At 48.2% G+C, this 22,558-nt stretch overlaps 1 protein-coding gene across 1 annotated transcript in view; it reads right to left on the bottom strand.

Annotated features, from left to right (window-relative positions):
• Nucleotides 1-20,349, bottom strand: part of RNF11 (ring finger protein 11) — a 44,242-nt gene extending 23,893 nt beyond the window's left edge. Inside the window, exon 1 of the mRNA XM_075832980.1 lies at nt 19,971-20,349. Coding sequence (XP_075689095.1) covers nt 19,971-20,093 — 123 coding nt within the window. The 5' untranslated portion in view covers nt 20,094-20,349. The remainder of the gene's footprint in view (nt 1-19,970) is intronic.
• Between the last annotated feature and the right edge of the window lie 2,209 nt (nt 20,350-22,558).

The raw sequence follows: 22,558 nt of genomic DNA, 5'->3' as shown, positions 1-22,558 counted from the left end.
TGAGATTGCAACTGCTCTGGTGCCTGGGGGCCCAATAGTACCTCTGCCATGTAAGAGAACAGCAGTGCTATACAAGACATGAGTTTGGGGGCCTTTATAGATTTTGCCTTAGCTTCAAGATACGCCTTTGAATACCACACACAGCTACCAGACCCCTGCGATTTCTGCTATGGGGGTCCCCACTCTCCCTTATACAGCTCATCTCCATAAAAGGTGGTTCAGATGGTAGTTTTTCATAAAGTTGAAAGACTACACAAGAAAAACTTCCCCACCCTAACCTTCCTTGTATGCATTCTGGCAAGACGTACTTTCTCTACAACAAAAATAATATCATCGCTTTCCAAGAGCTGTGCAACAATGGCTGTGATGTAATAGCGACTCTGCAGTCTGCGCTGTCACGTGATAAACATGAGCGCATGGAATTGTTGAGATTTCTTTATGTAACGATAGCATATGACCTTCCCCGTGAACCTTGCACATGGTGTACCCGTCTCAGACTAGGTCACAGAGCAAAGTGCAGAACATATATATATATCATAGCCTTGTGTCCACATCACAAGATCTATAACATCAGATGCCAATAATCTACAGAGAGTCATAGGAACTTAAATCCCAGCAGTTCAGGCCCTGTTCACATTAGCGTTCAGAAATTTCAGAGTAGCAGAACAATGAAAATGCAGGAAGCGCAGGCTACGATGAACAACGGGCGCCCGACGGAACACATTGACTTTAATGGATTTCGACATTTGACTTTTTAATGGATGGTGTGCTATGGTTTCTGGTATTTTTTTCGCCAGTACCTTCGATGGAGGCCCCTAAGGCCTCATTCACACGACAGGGTCCGAGTGTTGGCCGGGAAAATCGGCCGTTTTTGGCCGATTTTCCCGGCCGGTTTGCATCCGATTTGCATCCGTTCCGTTCCGGGCCGAGTTGCCGTTTTTACCGGCCGATTTGCATCCGTTTTTTCCCCTGTCCGTTTTAAAATCGGATGAATTTCATTTAAATTTGTTGCCACACACAGCCCTTTGTAGATAATGCCACAGCCCCCCTGGTAGGTAATGCCACCCAGCCCCCTGTAGGCGATGCCACCCACCAGCCCCCTGTAGGCGATGCCACCCACCCTGCCCCCTGTAGGCGATGCCACCCACCCTGCCCCCTGTAGGCGATGCCACCCTGCCCCCTGTAGGCGATGCCACCCTGCCCCCTGTAGGCGATGCCACCCTGCCCCCTGTAGGCGATGCCACCCTGCCCCCTGTAGGCGATGCCACCCTGCCCCCTGTAGGCGATGCCACCCTGCCCCCTGTAGGCGATGCCACCCTGCCCCCTGTAGGCGATGCCACCAAGTCCCCTGTAGGTGATCCCACCCATCCCCCCCCCTTCCAGGAGAAGTCACTGACTTCAATGTCCATATATGGACAGTGTAGTCACTGAATTCTCCTGAAGAGGAATTCCCTGCCACAGGTCGGGAATTCGCTTCAGAAGTGAGTGACGTCACTGTGTCCATATATGGACAGTGTAGTCACTCACTTCTCCTGTAGCGGAATCCCCGGCCATAGAGTCGGGGATTGCGCTGCAGAAGTACGTGACTTTGCTGTGTCCATATATGGACAGTGTAGTCATGCACTTCTCCTGTAGCGGCATCCCCGGCCATAGTCGGGGATTCCGCTGCAGAAGTACGTGACTTTGAGGTGTCCATATATGGACAGTGTAGTCACTCACTTCTCCTGTAGCGGCATCCCCGGCCATAGAGTCGGGGATTCCGCTGCAGAAGTGCGTGACTTCGCTGTGTCCATATATGGACAGTGTAGTCATGCACTTCTCCTGTAGCGGCATCCCCGGCCATAGAGTCGGGGATTCCGCTGCAGAAGTGAGTGACTTCGCTGTGTCCATATCTGGACAGTGTAGTCACGCACTTCTCCTGTAGCGGAATCCCCAATCCCCGGCCGGGGATTGGGGATTCCGACTCCTACAGCGAGCAATAAAAGACCCTCCTCCTCCTCCTCACATGCACTCTGCACTCTGAGGAGGAGAGAGAGTGCGCGAGCGACGGTAGACCCGGCCATCACTCGGGACACATTCCGGTGATGGCCGGGTATTACCCGGCCCCATAGACTTCTATGGGAGCCGGGCACCCGGCCGAAAATAGAGCATGTCCTATTTTTTGACGGCCGGTTTTCCCGGCCGTCAAAAAATCGGTCGTGTGAATAGCCCCATTAGGGGTCTATTATTCCTGATGCAGCCGGGTGCCGGCCGATTTATGAACGGCCGGCACCCGGCCTGGAATCCCTGTCGTGTGAATTCCGCCTAACAGAGGAGAATTAGGCCTAACTTAGGACCTGTATACATCATATTTATGGCTTCCGTTTAACGTATACGACGGGAATAGCTCCCCACCTACACAGATGTCTCAGATGGATGCCATACAGTGGCATCTGTCAATGCTTTTTTTGTTTTGTTTTTTTTTACTAAATACCGTTATAAGGAATTGCGTTGTAAGCATTCCTAAAATACAACTCCCTTACTTTTGCTTGGAAACCGGTCAGCAGACACTGGCTATTTTGTGACAGCCTGTACGGAGACTACCGACAGACTGCTACAAACAGTACCATGTAGAGCAGGGGTCTCAAACTCGGCCGGGTAAGTGGGCCGCATATAGAAAAAATGGGAAGTTGACGGGCCGCATTACTTTCAAATTTGATACAATACAAAATTATTGTTAATCAATTAGTTATTTGAACTACTATAACACTATATTACTAGAATAATAATACTACATTACTATAATAATAGCGCTAGGTTTAAAATTTGAGATATTTCTCCACGTTTTTATTTCAACAATCCAGCTTTCCTGTTTAAGTGTCGCCAAACGCAGTCCGGCGGCTCAGTTAGCACACGTCAAGATTGGGCAGCCCCTTTTTAGATAGTGCCGCAGTGCCCTCTGTGGATGCTGCCGCAGTGCCCTCTGTGGATGCTGCCGCAGGGCCCTCTGTGGATGCTGCCGCAGGGCCCTCTGTGGATAATGCAACACACCCCTAGATAAGGCCACAGTGCCCTCTGTAGATAAGGCCACTGTGCCCTCTGTAGATAATGGAACACACCCCTAGATAATGCCAGTGTCCTCTTCAGATACTGTCACACACCCACTTGTAGATAATGCCCCAGTGCCCTCTGTAGAGGCTGCCCCAGTGCCCTCTGTAGAGGCTGCCCCAGTGCCCTCTGTAGAGGCTGCCCCAGTGCCCTCTGTAGAGGCTGCCCCAGTGCCCTCTGTAGAGGCTGCCCCAGTGCCCTCTGTAGAGGCTGCCCCAGTGCCCTCTGTAGAGGCTGCCCCAGTGATGTCAGGGGCTTGCCCAGAGCTGGAGTCCCAGGCAGAGCGCTAGTAGGCTCTTCCTGGGACTCCAGCTGTGCTTCTGACATCACTGGGACTCCTGCTCTGGGGAAGCCCATGACATCATTGTCGATGTATGGACAGCGATGTCAGAGGCTTCCCCAGAGTCCCGGAGCAGAGCCGATAATAGAGCTCTGCCCGGGACTCCGCTCTGGGGAAGACCCCGACACACTGTCCATATATGGGCAGATATGTCAGGGAATTCCGCAGCGTCCCGGAGCAGAGCCTGTACTAGCGCTCTGCCCGGGACTCAGGCTCTGGGGAAGCCCCAGACATCGCTGTTCATATGTGGACAGCAATGTCAGGGAATTCCAAAGAGTCCAGGAGCAGAGCCGACACCAGCGCTCTGCTCCGCTCTGGGCAAGACCCTGACACACTGTCCATATATGGGCAGCGATGTCAGGGAATTCCACAGAGTCCCGGAGCAGAGCCGACACCAGCGCTCTGTTCGGGACTCCGGCTCTGGGTAATCCCCAGACATCGCTGTTCATATGTGGACAGCGATGTCAGGGAATTCCAGAGTCTCGGAGCAGAGCCGATACTAGCGGCTCTGTGTCCCGCGGGCCGCAGATGACAGCCCCAGGGGCCGCATGCGGCCCGCGTGCTTGAGACCCCTGATGTAGAGTGTGGGGACTGTCCGACTATTAACGGGAATTTTTTTTATCATAGAATTTAAAGAGGCTCTGTCACCAGATTTTCAAACCCCTATCTCGTATTGCAGCAGATCGGCGCTGCAATGTAGATAACAGTAACGTTTTTATTTTTAAAAAACGAGCATTTTTGGCCAAGTTATGACCATTTTTGTAGTTATGCAAATGAGGCTTGCAAAAGTCCAAGTGGGCGTGTATTATGTGCGTACATCGGGGCGTTTTTAATACTTTTACTAGCTGGGCGTTCTGATGAGAAGTATCATCCACTTCTCTTCAGAACGCCCAGCTTCTGCCAGATCACGCTGTGTCGTCACTCACGGGTCCTGCATCGTGTCAGACGAGCGAGGACACATCGGCACCAGAGGCTACAGTTGATTCTGCAGCAGCATCAGCGTTTGCAGGTAAGTAGCTACATCGACTTACCTGCTAACGCCGATGCTGCTGCAGAATCAACTGAAGCCTCTGGTGCCGATGTGTCCTCGCTCGTCTGACACGATGCAGGACCCGTGAGTGACGACACAGCGTGATCTGGCAGAAGCTGGGCGTTCTGAAGAGAAGTGGATGATACTTCTCGTCAGAGCGCCCAGCTAGTAAAAGTATTAAAAACGCCCCGATGTACGCACATAATACACGCCCACTTGGACTTTTACTTTTAAACACACCCACTTGGACTTTTGCAAGCCTCATTTGCATAACTACAAAAATGGTCATAACTTGGCCAAAAATGCTCGTTTTTTAAAAATAAAAACGTTACTGTAATCTACATTGCAGCGCCTATCTGCTGCAATAGCAGATAGGGGTTGCAAAATCTGGTGACAGAGCCTCTTTAAGTACAACTGGGCGTGTTTAAAGTTAAATACAAGTGGGCGTGTATTGTGTGTGTACATCTGGGCGTTTTTACTTGTTTTACTAGCTGGGCGTTGTGAATGGAAGTGTATGATGCTGACGAATCAGCATCATCCACTTCTCTTCGTTACCACCCAGCTTCTGGCAGTGCACAGACACACAGCGTGTTCTCGAGAGATCACGCTGTGACGTCACTTCCTGCCCCAGGTCCTGCATCGTGTTGGACGAGCGAGGACACATTGGCACCAGAGGCTACATCGACTTACCTGCAAACGCCGATGCTGCTGCAGAATCAACTGTAGTCTCTGTCGCCTGGTGCCGATGTGTCCTCGCTCGTCCGACACGATGCAGGACCTGGGGCAGGAAGTGACGTCACAGCGTGATCTCTCGAGAACACGCTGTGTGTCTGTGCACTGCCAGAAGCTGGGTGGTAACGAAGAGAAGTGGATGATGATGATTCGTCAGCATCATACACTTCTATTCACAACGCCCAGCTAGTAAAAGAAGTAAACACGCCCAGATGTACACACACAATACACGCCCAGTTGTACTTAAGAAAGGCTCATTTGCATAAATATAAAAATGCTCATAACTTGGCCAAAAATGCTCGTTTTTGGAAAAAAAACAAAAGTTACTGTTATCTACATTGCAGCGCCGATCTGCTGCAATACGAGATAGGGGTTTGAAAATCTGGTGACAGAGCCTCTTTAAACTAAATCAGGTCACTCCCCGAGGCGTGTGGACCTTTGTGCTACTCCCTACAGAATGTATAGACTGTGTTCTTAGCCACCAAACTGGTTATTTCCACTTTCCGTCGGGAACATGTTTATCCTACATGATACCTGTTGAAACTAAGCAAATAATCTGTATGTGTATATATGTAAACTCCTCTGTCATCACGTGTCCTTGACTAATAGATAGTTGAGATAACATCTAGAGTCTGTCGCAACCATCTGATCTCAAGGTTATGGTTGCACCAATCCCAAAATGGAAGGAGAGACATCGCATGGTCAAAATATTTTACTAGCTGTGAATGATTTCCATCAAACCAAGAGTGACAGAACTGACCTTCCATTACCCGTGCCATTTACCGGTAATAGATAAAGTTGGAGATAGATATATATATATATACACACACACACATATGGGTGAGTGTAATATATGCACATACTTTTTTTTATACACATTTATAGCAGGTAATTTACGTATTCTTTATCAAAGAGAAAAAAAAAAAAAAAAAGGACGTTTTGGAGCCCATGATCTAGGCGAGTGATGGTCGACCCTCCATACTACGGGGACCCTCAAGGACTCCGTTCAACGTCCCGTGTCCTCTGTTTGCACCTGCGTGGTCAAAAAGAGCTCAGTAAGCCATTATGCCATAAACGTGTATAGTGAGAAAACTCCATAAAGGCAACCCCTTTTAAAAAGGTATATGGATCTTATAGACGGTCTGCCTATATGGCCGCCATGTAATGCTACAATGCAGCCGCTGCAGGAAAAATGTCTGGCCAGGCGCTGCTCCCCCCCCCCCCCAGCTGATTTCTGGGGATTAGGAAAGCCGGACCTGCAGCGATCCGGCTACCATTTGAAATGGGGTTTCCTTCATAAGAGAATACCCTTAATAGGCCAGAACCTTCTGGGACTTGGGGGTTGTGTTATATTTTACTACACAGCTGCATGTCTGCGTTCTGATCCCCTAATCTGGAAATAGCAGCCAGTCACCCACGGACAGTTGTCCACCACTGACGACAGGCTATAAACCACTTTAGAAATGCGCAGAGATTTCCTTGTTACACCCGTCATTTACTTTAGTCCTCGCCATTGAGGCTGTGATATCTCAGGCTACAATGTGAACTGCATTGTTGAAAGAAAGACAAATGAGCGGTATAAAAATAGTAAATTAAAACACTAGAGGTTTAAAAGAAAAAACATAAAAAATGCCACAACAGCCGTGTCCACAGTGAACATTTAAAAAAACAGGAAGTGGTAACAATGGGTGACATCATTCATGAGCTTATCGGCTGCAGCACGCGGCCCCGTAATATCTCCACCTGTGGTTTATTTAGCTTGTTCTTTTTTTGCAGTATAAATGTAATAACTGAAGAACTATAAATACCTTACATAAAAGGGAGAAATCTTCCAAGAACGGATTCCTATTGAAAATTTTACTTTGGTGCTACATCTAAAAGCCAAACGTGTGGTTCCATTTTTAACCACTGTTAATGGGGGGAAAAAAAATGAAACAAAAACACCTAAAGCCTTCCAGTGGTCCTAAGATTCGCACGATTGGTTATCTCAAACTAAACGTAAGTATCAGTCCTCCACCTGTATATTACAACATAGGTGATGTCACTGAAGAGCTGAGGGAGCAAGTAAACAATTACCAGTTTGTTATTTAGTTGGAGATCTGACCTTCCATAGATATACTGCTCACAGTGAACGGCACCACCGGGGTATAAAAAAAAAAAAAAAAAAAAAAAGAAGACAAAGCTGAACTGCCAAAGTTTCCCAGCCAAGTAAATATCCTCTTGAGGCATATGAATGTCATAAGGAACGGCGTGTATTCCGAAAAGCGGTTGTCCTGCAACACCAAGAAATATGATCAAACTTGGGATCAGATCAACTCCTGGCCATATGTGCATCACAAAGAGCGGGCTCTTACAGCCAGAGAAGAGAGCCACTGCAAGGCGACACTTTGAAGGGGGTCAGTGCAAACATGCACTACATGGCACCCATTCATCTGAATGGGCGCCATGTAATACCACATTTCATCGAATTGCCGGGAGTTTCAGCTGCTGGTCCCATCAGCTGATTGCTATTGGGACCTCATTTAGATAGGACAAACCTCCCCACTGCGGATTTTCTGCAACGGATTCATAGCGGAAAATCCGCAGCGTATTACAGTAGCAGCAGTGTGGGTGAGATTGCAAAAATCTTGTCCCTACACTGCGGTAAATATCCGCCCAAAAAAACGCACATAAATTGACCTGCGGTGCACTTACTTCAACCGCAGCATATCAATTAATTCTGCGGATACGCAACTCTTCTGTTGCAGGTTTACCTATTGAATTCAACGGGGTGCTTAAACCCGCAACAAAGCAGTATTTAAATATTTGCGGCGGAATCAATAATAGTTATATTTACCCAGAGTTCCCTGCTTCTTCTCCAGTCCGTCCTCCCTGGATGACGTAGCAGGCTATGTGACCGCTGCAGCCAATCACAGGCTGCAGCATCAGAAGGCCAGACTACGCGCCGAGAAGAGGGAGCGGGTAAGTATGAAGGTTTTTTTCTTTTCCCGGCGCTGCTTCACAGTGGAAATTCCTCTGCAGAAACACAGGCATTCTCCGCAGAGTTCAGGGCGGATACGCTACCGCAGCTTAACACAGTGTATCCGTACTGAATACGGGGTGTGTGTTTAAGGCTTTTTTTATGCTCGAACAAGGGAACTTGTGAACCACTATGTTTAAAGGTACAGAGGCACCTCTAGATCAGAGGTCTCAAACTCGGCCGGCCGGGTAAGTGGGCCGCATATAAAAGAAATGTGAAGTGGTCGGGCCGCATTACTTTCAAATTTGATACAATACAAAATTATTATTAATCAATTAGTTATTTGAACTACAATAACACTATATTACTATAATAATACCGCTAGGTTTAAAATTTGAGATATTTCTCCACGTGCCTATTTCAACAATCCAGCTTTCTCGTTTAAGTGTCGCTAAATGCAGTCCGGCGGCTCAGTTAGCAGCGTTTGGCAGACACACGTCAAGATTGGGCAGCCCCTTTTTAGATAGTGCCGCAGTGCCCTCCGTGGATGCTGCCACAGTGCCCTCCGTGGATGCTGCCACAGTGCCCTCCGTAGATGCTGCCACAGTGCCCTCCGTAGATGCTGCCACAGTGCCCTCCGTAGATGCTGCCACAGTGCCCTCCGTAGATGCTGCCACAGTGCCCTCCGTAGATGCTGCCACAGTGCCCTCCGTAGATGCTGCCACAGTGCCCTCCGTAGATGCTGCCACAGTGCCCTCCGTAGATGCTGCCACAGTGCCCTCCGTAGATGCTGCCACAGTGCCCTCCGTAGATGCTGCCACAGTGCCCTCCGTAGATGCTGCCACAGTGCCCTCCGTAGATGCTGCCACAGTGCCCTCCGTAGATGCTGCCACAGTGCCCTCCGTAGATGCTGCCACAGTGCCCTCCGTAGATGCTGCCACAGTGCCCTCCGTAGATGCTGCCACAGTGCCCTCCGTAGATGCTGCCACAGTGATGGCAGGGTCTTGCCCAGAGATGGAGTCCCGGAGCAGAGCCGCTTCTAGTACTCGAACTACAGTAGAGTTGTGACTGCAGCTCTGGATTTGTTTGGAGTATTGGACCTGATGTTACAGTACAGTTGTGACTGCAGCTCTGGATGTGGCTGGAGTATAAGACATGATGTTACAGTAGAGTTGTGACTGCAGCTCTGGATGTGACTGGAGTATAGCACATTATATAATAGTAGAGTTGTGACTGGAGCTCTGGATTTGTTTGGAGTATAAGACAAGATGTTTGTATCTGCATCTACTGATCTTGAAGTAGAGTTGTGAGTGTAGCTGTGGATGTCTCTGGAGTATAGTACATGATGTTACAGTAGAGTTGTGAGTGCAGCTCTGGATGTGACTGGAGTATAACATGTTACAGTAGAGTGGTGACTGCAGCTCTGGATGTGACTGGAGTAAAGTACATGATATAATAGTAGAGTTGTGAATGCAGCCTGGGATTCCAGCTCTGCTCCTGACATCACTGTCCATATATGGACAAAGATGTCAGGGGCAACCCCAGAGCTGGAGTCCCGGGGAGAGCGCTAGTAGGCTCTTCCTGGGACTCCAGCTGTGCTCCTGACATCACTGCGACTCCTGCTCTGGGGAAGACCCTGACACACTGTCCATATATGGACAGCGGTGTCAGGGAATTCCACAGAATCCCGGAGCAGAGCCGATACTAGCGCTCTGCCCGGGACTCCGCTCTGGGGAAGATCCTGACACACTGTCCATATATGGGCAACGATGTCAGGGAATTCCACAGAGTCCCAGAGCAGAGCCGATACTAGCGCTCTGCCCGGGACTCCGCTCTGGGGAAGAAGGACACACTGGAATTCCCTGACATCGCTGTCAACATATGGACAGAGTCTCGGAGCAGAGCCGATACTAGCGGCTCTGTGTCCGCGGGCCGCAGATGACAGCCCCAGGGACCACATGTGGCCCGCGGGCCGCGTGCTTGAGACCCCTGCTCTAGACATATGCTCAGTATAAGTAGAGAGACTGTGGAACACTCTGCCCCAAGATGTTGTGATGATCACTTTGTTGAATGACCTTAAAAATAGGTCTGGATCCCTAATATAAGGCAATTGGCAACTGCTCCAACTCTAGGGCTTGTTTTGCCTTCTTCTGGATCAACACTTTGGATGACCTTAAGGGTATGTTCACACGGCCTATTTACAGACGTAAATCGGGCGTTTTTGCCCCGAATTACGCCCGAAAATAGCGCCTCAATAGCGCTGACAAACATCTGCCCATTGAAAGCAATGGGCAGACGTTTGTCTGTTCACACGAGGCGTATATTTACGCGCCGCTGTCAAATGACGGCGCGTAAATTGACGCCCGCGTAGAAGAAGTGACCTGTCACTTCTTTGGCCGTAATTGGAGCCGCTATTCATTGACTCCAATGAATAGCAGCGCTAATTACGGCCGTAATTGACGCGGCGTTCAAGCGCCTGCACATGCCGGTACGGCTGAAATTACGGGGATGTTTTCAGGCTGAAACATCCCCGTAATTTCAGCCGTTACGGACCCCCGCCGTGTGAACATACCCTAAAGAGTGACTGTATTTTTCAAAAACTTTTGATATGTCAGAGACATATCAGAAGTTTTGATCCATGGGGGTCCGGATGCCAAGACACTTACCGTTCCTGAAACTAATGTGCATTTGCGCTCAGCAGAGCACTCCTACATCATTGGTTGCGATCAGCGCTCCTTGCTAGAGACGGCTTACATAGTATGTAATCTGTCTTCAGGCTAAAGGCCCTTTTACATGGGCCACTTATCGAGCAAACAAGCGTTCATACGAGCGCTCAATCCCGATCATTGTGTAAACAGGGCAACGATCCGACGATGAACCGGCAAATGCTCGTTCATTGGCTGAGCTGCTCGTTTATGCAGAATTAAATATTATTGTTGTCGGAATCTTCCTGTTTACACAGAGACATGTGCTGCCGACATCATTGAAATGTATGGGGACGAACGATCATAGTAACAATCTCACCTCTCCGTACATAACCAATCATTGCGCCTTGTGAGAGGAGCAAATGAGCACCGATAAACGAGCTGTCCCGTTTATCGGCACTCATTTTCATGGCCCATATCGGGACGTATAATAGGACCTTTACAAGGAGCACGGATCACAGCTGAAGATGCAGTGCACTCAGCTGAGCCCTTCTGCAACGGTGGGGGTCTCGGCACCCAGATCCGACTGATCAAAACTTCCGATATGACTATGACATATCAAAAGATTTTGGAAAGTAGTTCCTCTTTAATGGCCATATATAAACTATCCTGCATATCAAATAAGACTTTAACACTATAGGAGTAGAACATAAAACATTTCCAAGCTTTTAAGTGTATGACTCAGCAACTACTTAGCCACACTTTAATAAAGTGTGATTAGATACATCCGATCGAGGCTTGCAGACCTAGATACAGGACGAGACAATGTGTGCGGAACAATCTCCTGAATCAGTGTGACTAATAAAAAGGAGCAACATTGTGATGAATCAGGACAGCCCTGTTCATGAACTGTAAGATTCAATTATTTCCAGAAAATCTATGTATTTGTCACTGGGCTGCGGTAAATGAGATCAGAATCAGAGGCTCTTTCCCCTGTAACCGGAGAACTGCCACTTTGTGACATGTGTGGTGGAAAGATATGATGATGTAAGCGCACACCGCACGTACCGTATTCTGCAGTGTCATAATACAAGGAAATCTCTTCTCCGTATCAGGGGGGGGGGGGGTGAAAGCTCCGCCGAATATTAAAAGATCACAAGAATCAATATTTTACATTGGAAAGATTTCTGATGACCAGTGTTTTGCTATAAATGGTTTTCGTCAGTGAGATTAACAACTGTGAGGATTATTTCTGCACATTCCCTGGTTAAACCCTTTCAAAAGACCTTGTACATAATCCTTGGGGATTTAAAAAAAAAAAACCAAGGAAACAAAACAAACAAAAAAACTGTACCAGGACAAGGATGGACAGACCCAAAAGATGAGCAATTTCCAGAAAGTCTCATCTCATATGGTGATACAGCGCCGCTAGTCTAACATTTATCCAAACAACATTTTTTTTTCACTCTAAACGATTGTCTATTTGGTGAAGTTTAACAATTTAGCTGACCAATGACAAACCGTCATTGTATGGAAAGAAGCCGGTCGTGTTTAAAATTTACGTCTGGTAGTACTTGACTTTACATGGATCGATCTGTGAAAGAACATTTCACACAGAAAGATCGTTCATGCTTAGCGCGATGTCACTGACAATGTATGGCGAGTTTGAACAACTAATGGCCAGTATGGACTAAAATGTATATGGATACATCAGCGCAACAATTGTTAACAAGGCCATTGTTCAATCATCAATCTACTAATGTTTACGGCCACCTGTACTGTAGATTAAAACTTTCGATAAAAGTTGACTAATTTTTCAAAATTCTTTTGGTTGCCTATGGAAACAGACAGCGGTTTATCTCCACTTCGCTGACAGACATGAAACCTAACTGCTTACGCTCTGTTCACACTTGCGTAGCGGTTTCTGTTTATAATGCAAATCAGGACGCATAGCCGGATCCATCGTATGACGGATCACAATGACAATGCGGTTCGTCGTGGTTTCCTTTGTTTTCACAGCAAGAATAGCGCCGCATCCAGTGTGAACACAGCTTTAGCTCTGACTTTAACGGTCATTTGCGCTCCCTTAATGCCCTGCTTTTTGGTTACAGGACAATGAATTTGGCTTTGAATAAGAATTGAGATGAAAAAGCTTTGTAAAATAGTAACAGATAAAATGCCATACACAAGGCTGTGTTTTTACACATCGGATTGGCTGCCAGTAACTCAGCTGCTGTTTGGTGCCTCAGGACATGCTGTGATTTCTAAGGGTCAGTTCAAATGTAACTGAATTGCTGAAGATTTCCCATCCGGAATTGCGGACGGAAAATACGCAGAATACAGTAGCAGCAAAGTGGGTGAGATTTAACCAGAAATTCACCTTTTTGAAACGCAGCATGTCAATTCCTGCTGCGGAAAGTGGCCAGAATTGCTGCATTTTTCAGGAGATGTCGCCATCTCCCAGCATTTAAAAAAACGCCGCAAAATCGGCACAATTTTCTGCAGTAAAAAAACCCAGTAAATGGTGCGGTTTTTCCGCAGCGGAAGGTCGCTTAGTTTCAAAAGAAATGCTGCAGAAATTTTCTGCAGCAATTCCTTTACGTGTGGACAAGCCCTCACATGAGAAATACAGATGGAGATGCTCTCAGTTTTTGGACACAGAGCTGTAATATATTCAGATGGCGAAGTCAAGTTTTGTCTTTTTAACACAACTGCGGTGACTTTGCAAAACTGCAAGAAAAATGGACTAGTTATACCGCCATTACAATAAAACAACAACGACTGCCATAATTAGGGTATTGTTATGGGCCAAAAGTAGTTGTAATGTACATTATATGTATGGGAATTTTTATTTTTGGAAGGAGGGGATTTTTCGGCCGAGGTATTTTTAATTAGAAGAGACTACATAAAGATAATGTCCCACGCAACAGCATTGAACAAGCAATGTCGCATGCAACAGCATTGAAGCGGCCACGATGCTGTTGAATACTGCGCCGGCATGATGTTCGCCACGGCTCTTAAATTGCTTTGAATAGCCACGCGGTGTTGTGGGTAAAACTGTTGTTTACCTAAAAAATCGTGCGGCCATAAGGATCTATACGTTACCTACAATATCGTGCTAATACAGTTTGATTCTGCTTAGCATTTATAGATCACTGCAAAAAATTGGATGGGCGGACCACGTCTTTTTTTTACAGTTTTTGCGCTTACAAATTACAACTGCTTCATATAACCAAGTAATGATACTAAACAGAGCTCACCGCCAAGGGCACGTTATACTTCACCGCTTCCAGAGCGGATCACAAATAGACTTACTGGAATCCTTTGTCCAACACAGGCCAGGCCGGCATAAGAGCACAACAATTCACAAAGAAAACGAGCTGACTGTGCATTTCCGTATATATACCACCTCCCTCTATGCTTCGCTTGTAAACTCACTGCCTTTACATCCAACAATCAGCTCCATTTAAACCAAAAAAAAATAATGACACAGCAAAATGCTAAAAACAAAATAAAAATTTTCCGAAGAAACAAAAATAAAAAAGCAGCTCTACAAAAGGACTTATCAAAGCTTTTGTTTTAACGAAACATTAGGGGTCATTGACCGGGCCGCTGGAAAGTTCCGTCTGCCTGGAATGAAGGAGTTGCAGACAGTGAGATCACCATCTTGAGTAGAACAAAGGCAGCTCCTCGCAGGGAGCAGCTAGGCCCCGGCCCTGCACCCAAACACGGGCGGCATGCTGTCCTCAGGGTCACCTCCTAGCTGACTAATGTGTTTGCGGAGCACAGAAAACACACATTATTTCTAATCAACCCATCCCAGGCTGGAAAATGCAGAACTGATTAATGTTCTGGGAAAAATGATATAATTAAATGGGATGTCGAAATAAAAATGGAACTTTGATGACCAAAAGCTAGGAAATTAATCAACCAGCACCGTCTGGCGAGGGTAAGGGCACAGTCACACCTAACAGTTCGGCCGCTGCCGTCATTTACCTCATACCTCATTGTAGAGAATGTTGTAAAACCCTGTTCAGACAATAGAACTAAACACTGTGCATCTTTTAGGGCAAGCTGCATTTTTTAGTGGCCTATCCAGCGCAGTTCGGTTTTGCATATTTTCAAGTTTTTTCTAAATTAATTTCAATGCAAAACGGTGGCATGAAAAGCCGTGACCACAATTTTATGAGTTTTTCCATACATGCAGATTGTTACTGGAGTCTCCATGTAACTACTGCACGGAGATGACCAAAATAACATCAATCAGATCGCACCATAAACAAATCTGACATGAAGATAACTGTACAACGGAGCCATAATATGGCGCTCATAAGTGGATGGGGCCTTTACCTCCGATTACATACAGAGACACACACAGTTTTTGTGTCAGATTCCTATACAAAAACACCCCAAAAAAAAACAAAAAACATGGCATGCTCCACCTGATGCCATATGTACAGAAGTATTCCCCCTATTTGGCACACGACAGATAATGGTATAGCAGCCCACTGAGGCCATATGGCTCCATCCTTTATGTTCCACACCAAAAGAAAAAAAACTCACCAAAGCTGCACTGTGTGAACAAGGCCTAAAGTTTTAGCTCTGTGGGAATGATTTACTGATTCAGCAGAACGGAAACCAGCCCAACCATTAGATGGCTTTGGTGGTTGTCACCACTGGTAATCCAGTATCGGTGAGTGGTCTGCAACTTGTAGCTATCCAGATGCTACAAAAAGCACATCTCCCTGTGTAAATAGAGAGACGCGCTGCCGACATGATAATAATGTATTGGGACGAGCAATCGTAGTAACGACCGATCCTCCCCATCCATGTCTCGTTGATTGGCGCTTGGTGCACCGGCCAATGTAAAAGGGCCTTAAGGCTGGTTTCACACAAGTGTAAATACGGGCGCATTTTTGTGCCCATATTACAACCGAAAATCCTGGCCCAAGCGGGACTCTAAGGCTATGCTATGCGGAAACCGCACCACAAAACTCGTCAAAAATTGGCCCGAAAATGCCTCCCATTTATTTCAATGGGAGACGGAGGCGTCTTTTTCCCACAAGCAGTAAAACCGTCCCGCGGGAGAAAGAAGGGACATGCCCTATCTTCGGGCGTTTACGCCTCTGACCTCCCATGGACATCAATGGGAGGCAGAGAAAGCGTATTTCGTGGCGTTTTATGCCCACGGCGCTCAATGGCGTGCAGGGAGAGGAAAATCTGCCTCAAACTTCCAAACGGAATTTTGAGGCAGAATTTCCGCCTGCAAAAAAAACTCTGTGTGAACCCAGCCTAAAGACTCAAATATCAACATTTTAGATCCCTGTGATGCGGTTAGTTTGGGGGTTGTGTCAAGCCTGGACTTGTTTTTTTCTGGTTTTTGTAGGGCACGCTCTTTAACAACCGTGACCTGATGCGCCAGTCTGACGTTACAGAAATGTGAATATTTTCTTCAAGTAAACGTCTAGCGTAGAAAGCCCAGGGACTGATACGGAGGCAGGAGGATCATTTATCACAGCACAGTGCGCAGCTGTTTGCCTTTTGGAGACGCGGCTGGGAATGAAAGTCACACATTGTTATGTCTGATATTTACTTTATAAATTCGCAGGCCTGGTGGACTTTACAGTCAAAAGAACATTCAGAAAGGGAACAATAAAAGGCGCATTCAATGACAACGTCAGCGCGCAGCAGCGGCGCCGGCAGCACTGACCTCTCTGCTTATATTATATGTGACTTTCATTAATCTTCATACACACGCTGGCAACCAGACAGATCTAACCGGTCACAAGTCACGACAGGGGAGATTTATCAAAACTGGTGCAATGGAGAGGTGGGGCAGATGCCCGAACTAACCAATCAGATAGCAGCCCTCCTTGTCCAAAGTCCGAATCTGATTGGGGGCCTTAAGACCTGTCTGATTTGTCACGCGTATTTACTGCAGAATCGGTGGCAAAAATCTGAGGCTTTAGGCCCCGTTCACACTTTTTTTTTTGCAGGGAGAGAAAATTTGCCTCCGAATTCCTTCAGGAATTTTGAGGCAGATTTTTAACCGCCTGTGCTTTTTTTATTCAGTGGCCATTGAATCTTTTTTTTTTTTTTTTTAGAATATAAATTTTTATTATTGTTGAATTATATCAAAACATGCTATATTACATAACCAAAAAAAACAAGAAAATGTTCCGCGTTAACATTAGATTTAATGTTAATATTGAATCTAATGCTAGGACTGCGAGCAAAAAACGCTACTTTTTTTGTCCAAGAGCGGGCAAAAGCAAAGCGGTAAAAGTAAATGTCTCTGCCTCCCATTGAAATCAATGTGGGGCGATTTCGGCTGTTTTTTGGCGCTGATTCCGACTGGGTTTCCCAGCCAAAAAACTTAGAGTGAACTGACGCTAAGGCCTCGTTCACATCTGCGTTGGGGTCCCGTTCGGACGTTCTGTCTGAACTTTCCATCAGAACGGGACCCTGAACAGACACAAACTGACACCGATGGAAACCAGAGATTTACGTTTCCATCACCATTGATTTCAATGGTGACACATCCAGTGCCCGTGGTTTCCATTTGTCTCTGTTGTGCACCGGACCCGTAGTTTCTCCAGAAGCAATAGCGTAGTCTCAACCTCTGGTTTCCGTTTGTGTCTATTCAGGGTCCCGTTCTGACGTTCCGTCAGAACGGGACCCCAACGCAGATGTGAACGAGGCCTAACTCTGTTTTCTGCCGCGGATGTGCAATTTAGTGTGGGGAGGATCTGCATGGTGCCATTTTGTTGTAGCTGCTTGGCCAGCATTGATGTATTGATGGGGCATTGTCAAGTATAGACACTTCTAAGCACTTTCTATGGCACCAAATAACACGAGTATGTTGTAGTGTGAAGGGGAAAACTCACTACACCATATAGTAGAATTGAAGGTGGTTATGTGCCATGTGTCTGCTGGCATACATCCAAAGTGAAGAACGCTATGGCACGCAATGAAGTTAGAGGGGTTTTCCCATAATCATTATTTTTCACCTCTCCACAGGATAGGTGATAAATATCTGATTGTTGGGGTCGGACTGCTGGGTCCCCCCCGATGACTAGCTTACCTTGCCGTTCCTGGGATCTCCATAGCAATGGAGCGATAGTGCGCACGCTCAGCCACCACTTCATTTCTATTGGGCTGCTGAAGATAGCGCTTAACAGCCTCATTCTCAGGGTTAGGTCTGATTCACACGAACGTGTTAAACATCCGTGGGACGGCCGTTGAAACCGCGGCCGTCCCACGGACCTATGTAATTCAATGTGGCCGTTCACACAGCCGTTGTTTCAATGGACCGTGTGAAGGGTCCGTGGGAAAATAGGACATGTCCGTTCTTTTCACGCATCCCTCCATAGACTCAACTATGGTGGATGCGTGACATCGCGTCCCGCAGCGCCGAGCACGGATGCACCTCGGACATGAAAAACTGTAGTTTTTCACGTCGGAGATGCGCAGCGCTTGTGTGAATCAGGCCTTAAAGGGGGACCCAGCAGTCAGGCCTGCTGTCCTCCCATTGGGGAACACACTGATGAGGCAGGCTGGAAAATTCAATATATCTATGTGTACACATAGCGCCTATACACGCCGAGACACACGCAGCGCCGATACACGCCGACTCGCACGCAGCGCCGATACACGCCGAGACGCACGCAGCGCCCATGCACGCCGAGAGGCACGCAGAGCCCATGCACGCCGAGAGGCACGCAGCGCCCATGCACGCCGAGAGGCACGCAGCGCCCATGCACGCCGAGAGGCACGCAGCGCCCATGCACGCCGAGACGCACGCAGCGCCCATGCACGCCGAGACGCACGCAGCGCCCATGCACGCCGAGACGCACGCAGCGCCCATGCACGCCGAGACGCACGCAGCGCCCATGCACGCCGACTCGCACGCAGCGCCCATGCACGCCGAGACGCACGCAGCGCCCATGCACGCCGAGACGCACGCAGCGCCCATGCACGCCGAGACGCACGCAGCGCCCATGCACGCCGAGACGCACGCAGCGCCCATGCACGCCGACTCGCACGCAGCGCCCATGCACGCCGAGACGCACGCAGCGCCCATGCACGCCGAGACGCACGCAGCGCCCATGCACGCCGAGACGCACGCAGCGCCCATGCACGCCGAGACGCACGCAGCGCCCATGCACGCCGAGACGCACGCAGCGCCCATGCACGCCGAGACGCACGCAGCGCCCATGCACGCCGAGACGCACGCAGCGCCCATGCACGCTGACTCGCACGCAGCGCCCATGCACGCCGAGACGCACGCAGCGCCCATGCACGCCGAGACGCACGCAGCGCCCATGCACGCCGAGACGCACGCAGCGCCCATGCACGCCGAGACGCACGCAGCGCCCATGCACGCCGACTCGCACGCAGCGCCCATGCACGCCGACTCGCACGCAGCGCCCATGCACGCCGAGACGCACGCAGCGCCCATGCACGCCGAGACGCACGCAGCGCCCATGCACGCCGAGACGCACGCAGCGCCCATGCACGCCGACTCGCACGCAGCGCCCATGCACGCCGAGACGCACGCAGCGCCCATGCACGCCGAGACGCACGCAGCGCCCATGCACGCCGAGACGCACGCAGCGCCCATGCACGCCGAGACGCACGCAGCGCCCATGCACGCCGAGACGCACGCAGCGCCCATACACGCCGAGACGCACGCAGCGCCCATGCACGCCGAGACGCACGCAGCGCCCATACACGCCGACTCGCACGCAGCGCCCATACAGGAGACGCCATATTCTCATAGTGTCCCGGGACATTTTGAGCAATAAGTCACCGAGGCTGGAGACAATAGGGTTGGTGATCCAATACAAATGAACGCTATTGATACACATACAGCCATTGTCTACACCGCTAGGTTGGCGTTATATCGTAATAAATTCACATAACATTGTACGCACATAATACACGCCCAGTTGTACTTTTACTTTTCAACACGCCCAGTTGTACTTTTGCAAGCCTCATTTGCATAAATACGAAAATGGTCATAACTTGGCCAAAAATGCTCGTTTTTTTAAAATAAAAACGTTACTGTAATCTACATTGCAGCGCCGATCTGCTGCAATAGCAAATAGGGGTTGCAAAATCTGGTGACAGAGCCTCTTTAAGTATATGCCGAGTCTATAGGTGGCATCACATTACCTGGTATGGGGGCGGTGGCTCCTGATCCCCATCATTGCCATCTCCGTAACTCGCCCGATCAGACTGCGATTCGTGTAGAAGGGAGATATCATCCGATGTCGGTGACTTTAAGCAGTTCCCCATGTCGCCCACCTGGAGTCTTCTCTATACCGGTTATAAAGGGGCCTCCTGTCCGGACACCTGGGTCTTAAATGAGCTCTTAACAAGGGCTTCTATCTCTTCTCTCTATGTATCGACTCTTCTCTGTGACCCGGAGCCGCGGTTGCTGCTTCGGTATCCCGGGCCGGTCAGCCTCCTTCTCCGCTGCGCTCTGCCGAGATACCGGCCGCCATTACTGATCCCTGCGCTCACAGACACGGTGTGACGTCATCGCCAGCAAGGAGGAGGCCACGCCCCAGTGTTTGTGTCTGGGAGGAGGACGGTCACGTGGCGTGCCACACCCTTTCGCTGCCGGCTGACTGAACGCGCTGTACAGAACAATGGCGCTGCCTGTGTTTGTGTATTGTCACCGCTTCATCTGCCCATAACTTCTAGACACTTCTTTGCTGTGCAGTTCAAGGCAATCTATTCTTCCCTGTTATCAGCCTTTTCAGAGTGGAGGAAGACAATAGTGCTCTAAAAGTGATCACCTCTATATTTTACATATCTCTTACAATTCTAATTTACATATATATATATATATATATATATATATATATATATATATATATATATATATATATAGTGTATGTTTTCGGAAATATGTTTAGAAACCGGAAAAATCACTGTTGCAGCCAATGAAAGGCTGCAGTGGTCATATGGAATACAACATCATCCCAACAGGCCGGGCTGCGCTCAGAACAGTAAGGCCCTGTTCACACAGAGTGTTTTGACGTGGAAACCGCGTCGGAAAACACGTCAAAAAACGACCTAAAATGCCTCCCATTGATTTCAATGGGAGACAGAGGCGTTTTTCCCGCGAGCGGAAAAAAGAAGCGACATACCCTATCTTCGGGCGTTTACATTTCTGACCTCCCATTTACATCAATGGGAGGCAGAGAACGCGTTTTTTGCTGTGTTTTTGCCCGCGGTGCTCAATGGCCGCGGGCGAAAAATGCAGTGAAAAACGCAACAGCAAAAAACTCTGTGAACAGGGCCTAAGAAAAGTATAAACGCGTTCCCTGCTGTTCTCTCGCTTGTCAAGCAAGAAAACAGTAGGTACCACGAATGCGCGTTTCTGGCAGTATAACAGAACAGCCCATACACGTCACGTCACTAGTGTCGTATACCAGGCAGAAACTTTTAACGGTTTGACCACATGATAGATATACGGCTGGTAAACACAGCGGGCAAAGTGACGTCACCAGTCATGTGCCCCATGGCAGCATCGGGAAACGTGACCAATTTTGATACAGTCGGTGCATTACAAATGTAATCACTTTCCGAGGTTAAAAGCACTGACACATTACAATTTTAGGGCCTGTTTATATCACCATTGCCATTCCGTTGAGGGGTTCCAGTCGACTGCGCTATTGATTCAGTTAAAACGACGAAACCCTGTCACAACAGTGACAGACGGAAACCATTAGCTAGGTTTCCGTCACCATTCATTTCAATGGTGAGGGAAACGGAAGCTGAGATTTCTGTTTGCTTTCCGCTGAGGGGTTAACCCGATGGAAACCTCCGACGGAACCCCTCAACGGAACACAGACGGTGATGTGAACACAGCCTTAACTCGGTAAACCCCTTTAGCTACTTTTAAGGTGACATGGCTCTACTTGGCCCCTATGCAGCTCAGAGGTTGCACATATAGCAGAAAATATATAGAAACTGGTGGAAAGGAAAAGGGAAGTAGTTGCCCATGACAACCAATCAGGTCACTGCTTTCATTTTCCAATGGACCTCTAAAAAATAAGAGGTAGAAGCTGATTGGTTGCCATGGGCAACTCCTTTACTTCGCTTTTGCAGCAGTTTTGATATATCTCCTCCATAGTATCTGCTCCTGAGCGTCACTCCTGACTAGGGGCTGTATTGGGATTTGCAACAAACCTCCAGTCAAGCTGTGTTGTAATCCTGGCACAGCGCTGGGTCAGGAGTGGCATTGTTTTGTACATCAGTGAAGTAAACATGGGACTGGCAGCAGGATATGGATGGGGCTGCAGTTTTGAACAAGGGCATAGTTACTGAAAAAGTATACTGGAAAAATAGTGGTCCTGTGGCCACGATGTAGGGGTTTTCCAAGATTTTTCCGACTTGGAAAAACCCCTTTAAAAGAGATATTCCCATCTCAGACATTTATGACATTTCAACGGGATACGCCATAAATGTTTAATAGATGCGGGTCATAGCTGGCAGCCGAATCCAGACGAAGACTTGTGCAGATTTGTCCAGGCTTACAAAAACAGCGTAGCTCGCCATGCTACGCTGTTTCCGTAAGCCCTGCCACTTCTCCATACAGTCTCTGCCTAGATGCACATATAGATATGCCATAAATGTCTGAGATGGGAATTCCCCTTTAATATTGGGGAAGCACCTTCTAATGTACCAGCTATATAACCGCATAACGCTTACTGCAATATATATGACTGTATAACCCTGGGCATCACATG

The sequence above is a fragment of the Rhinoderma darwinii genome, chromosome 7 (assembly GCF_050947455.1).
Source record: "Rhinoderma darwinii isolate aRhiDar2 chromosome 7, aRhiDar2.hap1, whole genome shotgun sequence".
Taxonomy (NCBI): domain Eukaryota; kingdom Metazoa; phylum Chordata; class Amphibia; order Anura; family Rhinodermatidae; genus Rhinoderma; species Rhinoderma darwinii.
The sequence above is the reverse complement of the archived record's forward strand: the minus strand, read 5'-3'. Positions and strand labels throughout refer to the sequence as shown.